General features: G+C 31.1%; 3 protein-coding genes across 3 annotated transcripts; 1 reads left to right on the top strand and 2 right to left on the bottom strand.

Annotated features, from left to right (window-relative positions):
• Positions 1-4,362, bottom strand: HELRODRAFT_161542 (hypothetical protein; the record flags this gene model as incomplete). Its single annotated transcript, XM_009021450.1, has 12 exons — positions 1-35; positions 518-674; positions 1,790-1,903; positions 1,963-2,069; positions 2,178-2,242; positions 2,661-2,722; positions 2,902-2,998; positions 3,102-3,184; positions 3,391-3,456; positions 3,655-3,843; positions 4,032-4,106; positions 4,273-4,362. The coding sequence occupies 12 exons, from the start codon at positions 4,360-4,362 to the stop codon at positions 1-3; spliced, it is 1,140 nt and encodes a 379-aa protein (XP_009019698.1).
• A 1,794-nt stretch (positions 4,363-6,156) lies between these two features.
• HELRODRAFT_188652 (hypothetical protein) lies at positions 6,157-9,930 on the top strand (the record flags this gene model as incomplete). The annotated part of the gene is made up of 11 exons (XM_009021449.1): positions 6,157-6,470; positions 6,752-7,007; positions 7,081-7,224; positions 7,335-7,537; positions 7,625-7,760; positions 7,836-7,970; positions 8,085-8,219; positions 8,339-8,462; positions 8,594-8,661; positions 9,453-9,558; positions 9,834-9,930. Exons 1-11 carry the CDS (start codon positions 6,219-6,221, stop codon positions 9,928-9,930), a joined length of 1,656 nt encoding a protein of 551 aa, XP_009019697.1. The 5' UTR covers positions 6,157-6,218.
• An 895-nt stretch (positions 9,931-10,825) lies between these two features.
• On the bottom strand, positions 10,826-12,997 carry HELRODRAFT_106565 (hypothetical protein). The gene is made up of 5 exons (XM_009021448.1): positions 12,942-12,997; positions 12,702-12,813; positions 12,348-12,617; positions 11,845-11,988; positions 10,826-11,006 (listed from the first exon to the last, which is right to left on the bottom strand). Exons 1-5 carry the CDS (start codon positions 12,989-12,991, stop codon positions 10,926-10,928), a joined length of 657 nt encoding a protein of 218 aa, XP_009019696.1. The 5' UTR covers positions 12,992-12,997; the 3' UTR covers positions 10,826-10,925.

Here is a 12,997-nt window from a genome sequence, read left to right as displayed (position 1 = left end):
TCAAGCAATAGAATTTAGGATCTTAGGAACAAGTGCTGTTAGTGTTAGTTTAATTATTAGAGTTTAGTAATTTAATTACTAATTAGTCGCCGTTTAGTGTTGTTGTGTTGTTGGTGGTTCACAAAAAATTTTTTTTATTTAAAATTCTATCCCAAAACAGCATCTAGTATCACCTTTTAAAACATTTTGAAATTTTAAATAAAAGCAATATTCCGAAATAAGTAAATATACGATCGTAACTTTTGACTTGGGCGATAAAAAATTCACCCTCCAATTTTCCTCCGGAAGTAAGCTCCTTGTTCGACCGTCAAAAATGAGCGAAGGCCGTTATATTTATTTTAATTATATGGTACAAAGCATAAAATTCAGGTTAAATTTGGATTCAAAATCGTTTAAGGGTAGATTGCATTGTCAAGCGTTTTACATTTTATTTATTTTTTTAAATTCAATAACATTTTAAAAATAACAGTTTTCCTTTTTTTAGTATTTCGGCTGTTTACATTATACTGTCGCTAACCAACGAACATACAGGCTGTATTTAGATTATTAGTTGCATCGTGGGTGGAACTTATGAGTCTCTTTAAACTGTTGACTATAAATAAATATTTCTGGAAAAACCACTTTGCCGTCTCCGAGATTACCGATATATCCATGCAACAAACCCAAACGTGTTTCTGTTTATTTTTTATATTTTATGTTTTTTTTGTTTATTAATTTAAATTTTAGCTTATTACATAGGACAGTCATAAAAATACAATACTGAATCCACACAGTTAATTTAATAGTTATTTTAGATTTAGTTAGAGTACTTTTAATTATTTAAAAATTAAAATTAATATTAATTACTAAATTTAAAAAAATATTTGTATTACATTACACAAGCACACATAATGAATGACATGTGTCATTTCCACATTAAAATAATTTTTGCATTAATTTTCGTTTTGAAATATTATAACTCACGTTTGCGATTCGTTTGTTGGAAAATAAAACTTTAAAATGTTAAAAATCGCATCATCATGCATGCCTGTTCATTGCAATCGCGACTCACTTTCAATCAATTTGCCAAATAAAAAGTTGAGTGCGACGTTGATAAATGTTATTTATATTGATACACTGCTTATGTTGTTTATATATATATATGTATACACTCTATATACCTTATAAGGTTAGCGTTATTGAAATATAGCACCAACGATACAAAGGCACCTTACTTTTTACAGTTAAGTAACTGAACCGACAGATGAATATTAGTTGGCCGGCGAGATGGCTCAGTGGTTCAAATGCGCGCCGAGTCAAACATCTCAATGGCTATCACATAAATACATAAATACATGTGCAAGTCGTGTGAAAAGAATAAACAGCCTTTGTGGCTTCAAATCAATGGATGAAGATATGAAGAACGTAATAAAAATATGTAGATAATATATACGCAACATTATAAGTGGTTCTGAGTATGTCAGAGCTGCAATAATAAAGAATGAAAAAAAAAAATTTCGAATGAACGTGACGCCAATGTTTTCAAGCCATCTTCGTTTCAAGTTCTATTGTACAGATCCTATACTAAAATTCCATGGCTTAATTCCATGAGGTTGAATACAGACACAGGCATTTTTACACTATTTGTATAAGTCATTGTTAAAAGATAATTATCCTCTTTGTGATCAATCAACCTCTTTAAGCTTCTGTGACAGTTCTTTGAATGACTGTAAATAAAAAATTAGGCAATTTAAATGCTTTACTCTAAATATTCTTTTACAAAAATTAAAAAGGTAACGGTTAAACTAACATAATCTATTGAATCATCACTATCTTCAAAACAATAGTAGAAAAAAGCTACAATGTAGTCGGTGGCATGGTTAGGTGGGTCCACAAAAAAATGTTTACCACTTGCGAAAATAATCTGTAATCAAAAGCATAAATGACATTTTTCCAATGTTTTTAATAAATTTTAAAACTTACATGACTAGAGCCGGTAGTTTCTTCGAATTCGCCAACATATTGGTATCCATTCTTTAGTTTCATCCACAGACAGACACCACCCTGAGGCACCGTCCATTCAATAGAATCTGTAGATACAAGATATAATTTCAACATCAACTAAGATGTCATCAAAAAATAAATCTTTTATTTCAAGCTTGAAGCTTTTAAATTGTTATGCAAAAAAAATTGCAAACCTTTGAGATATTTATCCGCTGCCCTTAAAACAACTTTCAGCTTATCCTTAAAGAATTCTGCCACACTAAATATAAAGCAGATTAAAAAATATATAAGGTTTTTAATGATTTTACAGCTTTAATGTATTTAGTTTTTACAGCTATAATATCTCAACAATAGACATGTTTCACAAGATCTGAAAAATAATGATTAACATTATACCTCCCCACATGCTAGCAAAGCAAGACGAGTATGAATGAACAACGTGGGAGAAATTAGGCGTTCATTAACTTATCACTGAAATACTTGAAAATTTTCTTAAAAGATTAACTCGATTTAGTATTGTTAGATTTTTGCAAACGTGATACATGGTTGACGAGACATGTTATGTTGCCTGCATACACGCATGGCCTTTTTTTTAAAAAGCTTGGTTTTAAAGCGTGATAAATTCACGTTACCTATATTTAAGAAATCATGAAAAGTTGAAATATTGTTAATATAACCTATTAGTATAATCTTTGAATCCATCATAACCTAATTCTTTGAGCAGTTCAAGTGTCATAACCTTGAAAATGGTTCGATTAGTAGTAATTTAATAAAACGAAAAAATTACAAAGACAATACAAAGGTTAAATAAGCACATCATGCTAATTCATCATAAGAGCAAGCTGCTTAATTAGGCATGTAATTATTCTACATTTCAGAAACATGAAAAAAAAATATGGAATGAAAAAATGTAATAACTTGTGAAAGTGTAGAAACGTGCATGGATGAGACCATAACGTGCAGGACGATTCGTTCAATCAATGCTTTAGCGCCTGTGACATACCCAATCTGAAGACTAAACACAAAATGAGTATGTAAGACATTTTAAAATGGAAGCCAACGCATACACTCAGCTCTACATGCACATCAAAGAAAAAACGTCCAAACAGCCAACAAACCCAGGTGAGATGACTGCAGAGAGCGAATCAAACCTCAGAACCCTTCCATCAACGTCCATTGATAAATAACTCGGTTCTGGCTCCTTTATAAAAAATTCAATTTTAAGAACGTGATGGCAAATTTATTAATAACATTTACTATGTAAAATAGTTACAACGGGAATATATGAGCAATGTGTTATGATAGACTTTTGGATTATGTTTGAAATTTTACTGATTCCATCAAGTCTATTTTTAACCAAGACTTCTTCAGTGACAGAAGAATCATAGAGTAAAAAAACTAACAAACCTTTGTATATTGTAGGAAACTGTACGGATCATTTTCTAAGATCAGAAGATCATTTTCCTGGGCAAACTAAAATAAACGAAAGACAAATATGGATGTCAACGTCTTTATGAAAATTAAATGATGGGATTGATTTTATATGTGATGTGTACATACAACAAATTCAAAAAATTTTTCATCGAATCTTAACACAGCACTTTTGGACACTTCACTTTTCAAAATTTTGTGCTACAAACGTTTCTGAACAGAAACAAGTAATGAATGAACCTTGTAGACCATCTCTTTTCTCTCCAATGTTGTTGTAATGCCAGCTGGAATGCTTCCATTTGGTGATGTGTACAGAAACTTCATTGAGTTATTGTTATTTCCACATTTACTAATTTGAGCAAGTGATGATGGCGTGATTCCATGACTATCAGTTTCAAGAGGCACTATTGTACATTCTAAAGGCTTTAACTGTAGTGTTGTTTTTAACAGTATATTCAGTTGAGACCATTATGAAACAAAATATAATTTTTACAAGTCCTTTCTGCGTTGAATTATTCCAAGGAAGAAAAGTGGAAAATTTTCTATAAGTAAACTTAAAAACATTTAAAATTTTCAGAAATTAAAAAATACTGATTTATTTGATACAAAGAACTCACAGCTGATATGACATGAGAACACAAAGGTTGCTCAATGAGCACCTGGTCACCAGCACTAACCAACATCTCAAAACTCTGTTGAAAATATTATGCAATGATAAAGTAACGGCAATAGAGTTGAAAATATCCAAACAGTAATGTAGATTATTATTTAATAAATAGATTGAAATAAAGTAAATAATAAAATGGACAAAAAAATACAACTTTGACAATAATGATGATTTTTACAAAAAATTACAACTTTTGTTAATCCATCCAGAGAGCCAGAAGTGATGCACAAATCTAGTTCATTAGTTTTTGATAGTGGAGGCCTGTGTAAGTGCTTCTGCATTTCCATTAGACGTTTTACCAAGTGAGAAACTCTGTCCCATTGATGCAAATAATAAAATCAAATTTAAATTGTATTAATATATTCAGAACTGTCCAGTTTAAAAAATAGTCATTTTATCTATATATCATGATTTATTAAATGATACAGCAACTATCACCAAACATAACTTTAGATAAACTAAAAAATAAATAAAAAACACATTCATTGTAAATGGGTGAATTGAAGATAACCACCCTGCAGAGGCATCATATTGCAATGCAACATTCAATGATTCTTCACTTAAATGTAACTTCTTGCCATTCCTACAATTTAAACATATTGATGTGCAACATAATATTAAGAAATTGAGAAATGATTAGAAATTTTAGTTTAACTGATTCTTAAAAATTGTTAAAAGTTATAAAAAATAAACATAAATTAATAGAAAAAAAGTATACCATAATTTGAAAGTTGCTTCTTGAAAAGGAAAGAGTGAAGGATTTGGATTACCACCAGCTAAGGATATCATGGAAGGACCACTGAGGGCTTTCAACGCAGCTTTTATGATTTAATTCATTCATTGTTTGTCTTTTAATGTTTCATTATTATAGTTAAATATTTTATAGAAATGAAATAAATAATAACAGCAATATAATGATAATTATATTTCACTTGATCTAGATATAGATTCTATATTATAAATCATCATTCATTTCTTTTTAAAATTTAATAGAAATGCTAATGATATTATTAATGACATTGACAATGATGACAATAATAAATCATTATGACTAAATAATGATAATCAAATAAATTGAAAATCTGAAAGCCAATTTATGTTGACTGTTGTAAAGTAATGTAATTCAATAGATACTTAGTAGTCGTATTGGGGATGGCTGTCTTGCCAAGCTGGTAGCATTTAAAAATTTAGTGTAATTCATTTGTCTTCAAGATTTCTTTTCTATATAACAGCAAATTTTTGGTTTTGTTGCAAATCTTTGGTTTTGTTGAGGGAAAATTAATTATTTAAAATAAAAGTTAAAACAATACTGTATTATTATGTATTTAAATTTTAATTTAAAGTTTAGTTAAGTGATAAAATTGATTTAGTAGTCAATTTTAATTTAAAAATTCAATATTAGACAAATTTTAATAAATAAGTTAACAAATAAATTTAATAAATTGTCCAATGCGAACTTTTTCACTAGCTAACAGATAGCAACACCTAGCCTCATCGTCAACGTGTAGAAATACAAAAGGATCATCATAGGTACCACAAAATAATTCTAACACATGTCAGTGACATATGTACATACATTCATCATAAAGTAATGTAATTAATATATGTATGTATGTATATGTATCAGTATATACACCAGATACAATGCACATAGGTAGGCAAGTTTGTAAACATTATAAGATAAATCATCTCTGTTCTATAAGATGAGTAGTCTATATATAGTTTATATCATTGCCCTATAAGATAAATCATCTCTGTTCTATAAGATGAGTAGTCTATATATAGTTTATATCTTTGCCCTATTTTTTTTTAACAAGGCTTCAAGCCTCCTTTTATTCTTCTATTATTCTTCTATTGCTGCGGACTCAGCTGTTTCGATTTAATTTTGATGGTTACGAATAAATTTAAATTTATTATAATTACAATCGTTCTTAAAACAGTAACGGTATGATATGAAGCTTTATCTAACAGCTAGATTTTAAATCCGATAGCCAGTAAATAGTTAGCGCTTCAAAATGAAACATTTGTTTAAAAATTTTTTGTTTTTGTCTGACTTCACTTAACTTGCTCTCCTAATCCGATTTAACTTTTTGGTCGGAAAGTTGTTAAAAGTTTTGCTTTCAATTTAACTTTTTAAATGGAAAATTATGATGATGGGGATTCCGAATTGACCTACAGAAATTATCCAATTATTCATCCGCCGGCCGACTTAAGTCCGTGTTCGGAATGCCTCAATGCCAACAAGTCGGCAGAAGTTTCCTATTTTGATCCTAATTGTGAGAATTGTCAGATGTTTGTGAGCCACGATGCATCAATTGCTGAGATGTTTGCTGTTTTGAGGCAGTGGACGACTGCTGTGCAACAGTCCGTTAAAACTGTCATCTGTCAGGTCAGTTAATTAAAAATTAAAATTAGTTTTTATAAAAGTTAAAAAAGAATAATAAAAAATAATTTTATTATTATTATTATGTGGACTCAATATTTCCTTTTTCCTGTATAACTTTTACTATACAAATTTTTTTTGTTATATTTCTTGTAATATAATTTATTTTATATTATAATATGATTCATTAGTACTGTTATAGAACAACTTGTAATCCAAATCCAATGTATTTCTCTCTCTGTCTCATGTAGAGTTTAATTTAATTTAACAATTTAACTACATGACAGATGCTGGATTGTGGTGCTCATGTAAATGACAGGGATGGGCTGACAGACATGACAATGTTGCACTATGCGGTTAAATCTGGAGCAAGAGGCATGGGTAACATTGATGACGCATGTCAGATAGTTTTGTTGCTCCTGTCCAGAGGGGCTGATCCATACATTCGTTGTCGATGGACCAACATGGCTGCCATACATTATGCTGTCTATTTTGATGTTCACCTAGTTTTGGAGATTCTGCTGAATGCTTCTAAAGGCGTTGGTTAGGTTTTTTTTTGTTATCTATGTTTCAGCATTTTTGATGACCTATATTTTATTAATGCTTCCCGTGATAGATGTAGATAGTTTATGTTATGAATTTGATCACGGTACACCTCTGCACATTGCTTGCCGAACTTTGGCATTGGAATCCACAAAGGTGCTGTTGAAATATGGAGCTGATAAAAGCATCAAAGATGTTAATGGAAAGCTATCTACAGGTTTTTTAAGCCTTTATGTGTGTACAGTTGTATCTTAGTTTTAAATGATTCTTTCTAAAAGATGTTTAGTTAATTTGCATTGATTAATCAACTCAACTATATTTTGGCAGACTGGCTGCCCAGCACAGATTCATATGAAATATCAACTGAAATAAAGAAGACAGTTTCAGAGCTGAAAACACTCCTCGAAAAATCACCATCCAATTCCACATCATTTTTTTCCCACACCCCTAAAGAATCCACTCAGATTTCTTGCATTCTCAAATCACTGGATGTCAAAATTGGAGATAAAGTTTTTGTTGGTGGTGTCAAGGTTGATTCTTCATTTCTTTGTATATTCTATTTTTATTCTCCTAATTTTAACTGAATATGCATTAAAATAATGTTCCCATATAAACAGACTGGAATCTTACGATATTGCGGTCCGACATTATTTGCCGGTGGGTTTTGGGCTGGTATAGAACTTGATGAGTCCATTGGGAAGAACAATGGCTCCATTAACGGCATCCAATATTTCAAATGCCCTCCAAATTATGGTCAGTTACTGGGTTTTTATTCAATTAAGTGGAATGTTTCGTCAAACTGATTGGCATTCCATTTGCATTTTGAAGGTATATTTGCCCCGATATCTAAAATATCAAAGCAGCACAACACACTGGGCCACGAACAACCTCCGACACGAAACCACCACTCGATGACCTACAGCAGAATCGACCTCAGCCGCATCACCTCAAAAATCGATTCAGGTGACATCTCTCAACCAATAAATTTATACTTGATTAATAATAATAATATCGTTATTAATTAATTAATTAATTAATTTAATTAATAATATTTATTATTCACATTCACCATTGAAGGTTTGAGACAAAGCAAATTAGATTTGAGTGAACAGAGTAACACTAGTAGTGATATTGAAGTTAATGATCGGGTGTTGGTCGCCGGCAAGAAAATGGGCACCGTAAGATATGTCGGAGAAACTGAATTTGCTCCCGGTTCGTTCATCCATTCATTCATTCATTCATTCATTCATTCATTCATTCACATTCATTCACTCATTAGTCATTTTGTGTATAAAATTACTTTTACAACATAGTTAACCTACCATTGTCAGGATTATGGTATGGCATTGAGTTGTATCGACCCATTGGAAGGAACAATGGATCGGTTGATGGTGTTCAATATTTTAGCTGCCCCGCCAATCACGGTGTCTTTGCCCCTCCGTTTCGAATACAAAGGTCTTTATAGTTATTTTCAGTTTTAAAATTTTTGGTCAATTACTTATTCTATTATTTATTTATTTGTTATATACTTTTTTAAAAAGTGAAATTGTAAATTGCTACTTTAAAACGAGTCATCATTTTTTCAGGCTCGATGATGCCCACTGTAAAAAGATTCAAAAGTTCAACTTGTTCAAAACGCCAATAACAACCATAAGTGAGTCATTGTTCATTGTTTATTCATTCTATCAGAAATTTCAATTAACATCTAACTCTCTATTTGAATAAGTTTTTAAATATTGGTGTTTTAATAAGAATAAAACTTGATAAAGTTCTTAATATTTCTTCAAAAGATGAGTGCCAATATGAAGCCAGCCAAACAAAACTACCTCAAAAGTAGATATTGCAGTGTTTTAAACTATTTTATTTTGTTGTCATTTTTTCATACTACTACTATTTTATGTGATAAATTTGCATAACTCTTTTATAATGAAATTTGTATTATTATGATTTTAAAACTGAATTTTTCTACCTTTTAAATATACCTTAACATTACAAACTTTAATTTGTCATTCTGTCTACCGCATTGAAATAATTGTACACTAAGAAATCTTGACTATGTTGTTGCTTGTAATATCACTCAACGACATGTAATCAGCAGCAAATCGAAGAATGGAAATTCCAAGTGGTCAGCATCGTCTCCAACAACATCATCTGAAGCCATCCTCACTCAAGGCACACATGTCTTCTGCAATGGAGAAATAGGTTACTATTTGATTCCTGCAGTCTATTCATTTCTTAACTTACTACTCAGTACTTTTTAAAATCAAGTTTTTTGCACGACACGTGCATCGTACAAAGAATGAAGTCAGCATCTGCATGTATACAATTTTCCATCTGGTTAATGTAATAAGATGTTAATAAAAGCAATATTTATGAAGTGAGCACTATTTTGCTACTATTAAAGTAAGACAACAATAATAATAAATTACAATGACAATGTTCCAGGCATTGTGCACTACATAGGCAGTGTGGACTTTGCAGAGGGCATATGGCTCGGAGTTGAACTGAAAACACCAAGGGGCAAGCATGATGGCACTGTTCAGGGTAAAAGGTAGCAACGTGTTTCTAGATCATTTTTTTTATTAACCATTTTATTCTTTTTATTGATTTGAAGGTTAATTTAGTGAACCATACTCAGACTGTAATCTTATTATTATTTGATGAAACATTCTCATATAACGTTTGCAATTTCAGCTTGCATCGTAATTTTATCTAGAAAATTATTTTATAGCTTGTGCTGTGTTTTCAAATGAAATATGTTTCTACTAAGCCATTTCCCATGCTCAAAAAAATTACAATGCAGAAAAATTTTTTTCTCTCTGACAGATATTTCTCTTGTCGGCCAGGTCACGGCCTATTAGTTCGACCGTCAAAAGTTTACGTGCGTGGAATCAATGGATCGAAACTAATAACGGCAGATTAATTCATTTAAAATTATTTTTAGTTAATTTATTTTAATACGTTTTAGCTCAATTGTAAGATGTAGTATTAATAATGTAACGTAAGAGTAGCTAATTTATTTAATCAGCTTACAGCGAACAGTGAAATGACTACATTTATATATAAGGTTCTTAAATGTTTACTTTGTTAGTACAGCTATATTACCAATCTATCATATTTCTCATCTCCGTATACAAATAACAAAAGTGCTATTTCGTACTATAAGAGTTTATAATGCACAATCGTGATTTTATTGATGATTATTGCTGTGTGCGTGTTGTTTTTCTATTTTTGATAAAATGTGTTCAGCGCGTCTAAAATATGTTAATAAGAACTTTATCACATTTCCAATATTTTCGTTTTGTTGATGTTCTATCGTCATTAAGAGATGTGCAGTATATATTTTTGCAGACATATATATATAAATATATATATATATATATATACATATTTATTTATTTATTTCACATCGTGTTTGTCTGTTATGATCGTATCTATAAATTATTTTATACTCGCTTCTTGTTTATAATCAAAAATTTGTTCATCATTTTTAGTTGAAATTTGTTGACGTTTGTTTAAATATCTGTGTGACGCATTTATCAACAGTTTTACCACTTTCATTCGGTTAGGCTACATTGATGTGTCGTGCCATCGACTTTTAGTTGATGCAGGTAACACAGTTGTGGAAAAATTTATTTTCATTTGTAAATCACAGGTTATTCAGAACATGTATTTGTCTGTTAAAGATATTATTGTATCATATCATTGTCTCAGTTTTCTATTTCAACACTTGAGTTTTGTCCAAATTGTATTTAAATTTATACATTGGGAATCTAAATTGTGTTTAGATTTTCGTATTGGTCAATATAAAAACCATTCCCTCGTTTCAAGTTATTTTTATTTAAAAGAATTTTACTGAATTTTTTCCATAAAATCAAAACTAAGAAGGCAAAATATCGTTACGTTACGTTGTTGAAGTCAGTGGCAGAAGTTACATTCCGGGTGACAGAGCTGTCCACCAACTCCACACCTGCAGCCTCCGGATGTGTCGCCTCTTCCCTGTTGAATTTTTTGTTATCTCCCTTTATACATTTGATATAATTTTCTTAGTCTGTATTTTTTAGCGCTGATTAAAAATTGCACACATTGCTGTGTATGTGTAGAGCCTAGGTGCACGCAACCACCGCTTATTACGTTAGAATTATAGCCATAAAAGCATTTGATATGTGTAACCACGCTGTATTAGTTGAAAAATATGCCGACCAGTTTTTTCTGTGACGGTACGCGCACTGCGCACTGGTACGTCAAACTGGCACATTTTTAAAAAGTGTGGAAAAATCCTTTTTTTGTAATTAATGATTGCGCCGTTTTTTGGCGTGATAAGGAAAAAAAGTCATCATAGCTCCCTCGGCTAAAGTTTTGCTACATCAATCAACAATGAGTACCGACACCTATTTTTGTACATAAAAGCATTGGATGTGATGTGACATTTCTACTGCTTGCTCGATCAAGTTTTACATGATTGTTCAAATTCGTGCATTATCATGCGCGTGTAGCATAAATTTCTCCAGCGACGTACGAATGGATTTATCTGTGAGGAAATTATAAGGTACTCAACCTATAATCTACATGGTGAGGAAAACATAAAAATTGTTTTAACCGTAATAAATTTTTTCTATGAAGGCATATGGAAAGCGAGTTTTAAATTCATATAGACAGCTAACTTAGCTTTAGTTAGGGTTTGAAAGGCAAGATAAATGACGACAAAGGAACTGCGAAGATGTTAATACATTCTATAAGTGTCACCAATGAATTTGACAACAAACAGATTATTTTAATGTTTGGCCTCATTTTAAAAAAAAATCTCTTATTATATATTTGTTAAATTTTCAAAAACCTTCTTTCCCCATCTTGGCCCTTTGGTCGCCCAGCATAGTTGTAGGTTGCACTTCGGACAGTAGAGACCGTCACATCCGTCCATTTTTTCAATGACCACACTACAGTTTGGACATCTCATTATGATTCCTTCTCTAATTTTATTCTAAATAATTCAAATTTTTTATTGAGATAAATATACATCCTAAAGATAGATAATGCGGAGCATAACACTATATCAGAGTTGATATTATTACAATCATATTTCATTAGGATAATTCAAACCTTAACCAATTTATTGCGTGCGACGCTAAATTACAATTCACACGAAATATTTCATTAAATTAAATAACAATTATGACATACAAAAAACATAATCAAACGGCCAAATACTTTGATATAGGCTCGTTCATTTCTTAAAAATATTTAAAAAAAATAATTATTTTGAGAGGTAAGATAAATGTCGACGAAGGAAATTTGAAAATGTTGACAATACATTAAAAAACTGCTTTGACAACGGCAAACCTCAATTTCAAGTTCAGTCATCTTTAGGTTTTCATCCTGCGACTGTAAGGCTGTATATTCCAGGCAGGACATATTTTTATGGATGGCCCGACAACGCAGACAGTTGATGACTTTACAAGATGGACACAGCATGGAGTCGATGATGGTATCTTCTATAATCACCCAATAGTCACATTCAGGTGTCTGGCAATGAAAACTGTTGTCCGATTGGGCCTCGATCAGTTTGATGACTCGTTTCAAGTGAATGTTGTAGGTTTCTTCGCTGACCGACTGTAGATAATTCGTTCTTTTTATATAAAATAAAAAAAAATTTGTTTACTTTTATTTTATATTAAAGTAAACCACAATACGAACAACTCTTAGTTCCCTGTCGTAAATGAGGCCAGGACACTTGATGACACCATCGACGCACGGACATTGTAATTCTTCCGAGTCGTACAACTTCACATGATTCTCCAAGCAGTGTCTAAAAAGAAAAATTAATGCAACATGGCATTAGTTATTTCAATGTTAATAAACAGTGTCAAGAATATTTTGAGTTTTATACTTTAGATTTTAACTGATTAATTTTAAAATGAAAATATTTATTCTAACTTGCAAACGACATGTCCACAATAGCTGAGTATGACTGCATCATGTGGCATTAAATC

This window comes from Helobdella robusta, assembly GCF_000326865.2.
Source record: "Helobdella robusta unplaced genomic scaffold HELROscaffold_3, whole genome shotgun sequence".
NCBI lineage: Eukaryota > Metazoa > Annelida > Clitellata > Rhynchobdellida > Glossiphoniidae > Helobdella > Helobdella robusta.
This window is presented reverse-complemented; position numbering and strand designations above follow the sequence as displayed.

Coding starts and splice junctions, on each gene's coding strand:
- HELRODRAFT_106565 (XM_009021448.1), bottom strand. CDS start 12,991: ATGCCACATGATGCAGTCATACTCAGCTATTGTGGACATGTCGTTTGC. Junction 11,989..12,347: donor TGACTGAACTTGAAATTGAG/GTTTGCCGTTGT, acceptor TGAATTATTTAG/AATAAAATTAGAGAAGGAAT. Junction 11,007..11,844: donor GGCCAAGATGGGGAAAGAAG/GTTTTTGAAAAT, acceptor AAAATTCAACAG/GGAAGAGGCGACACATCCGG.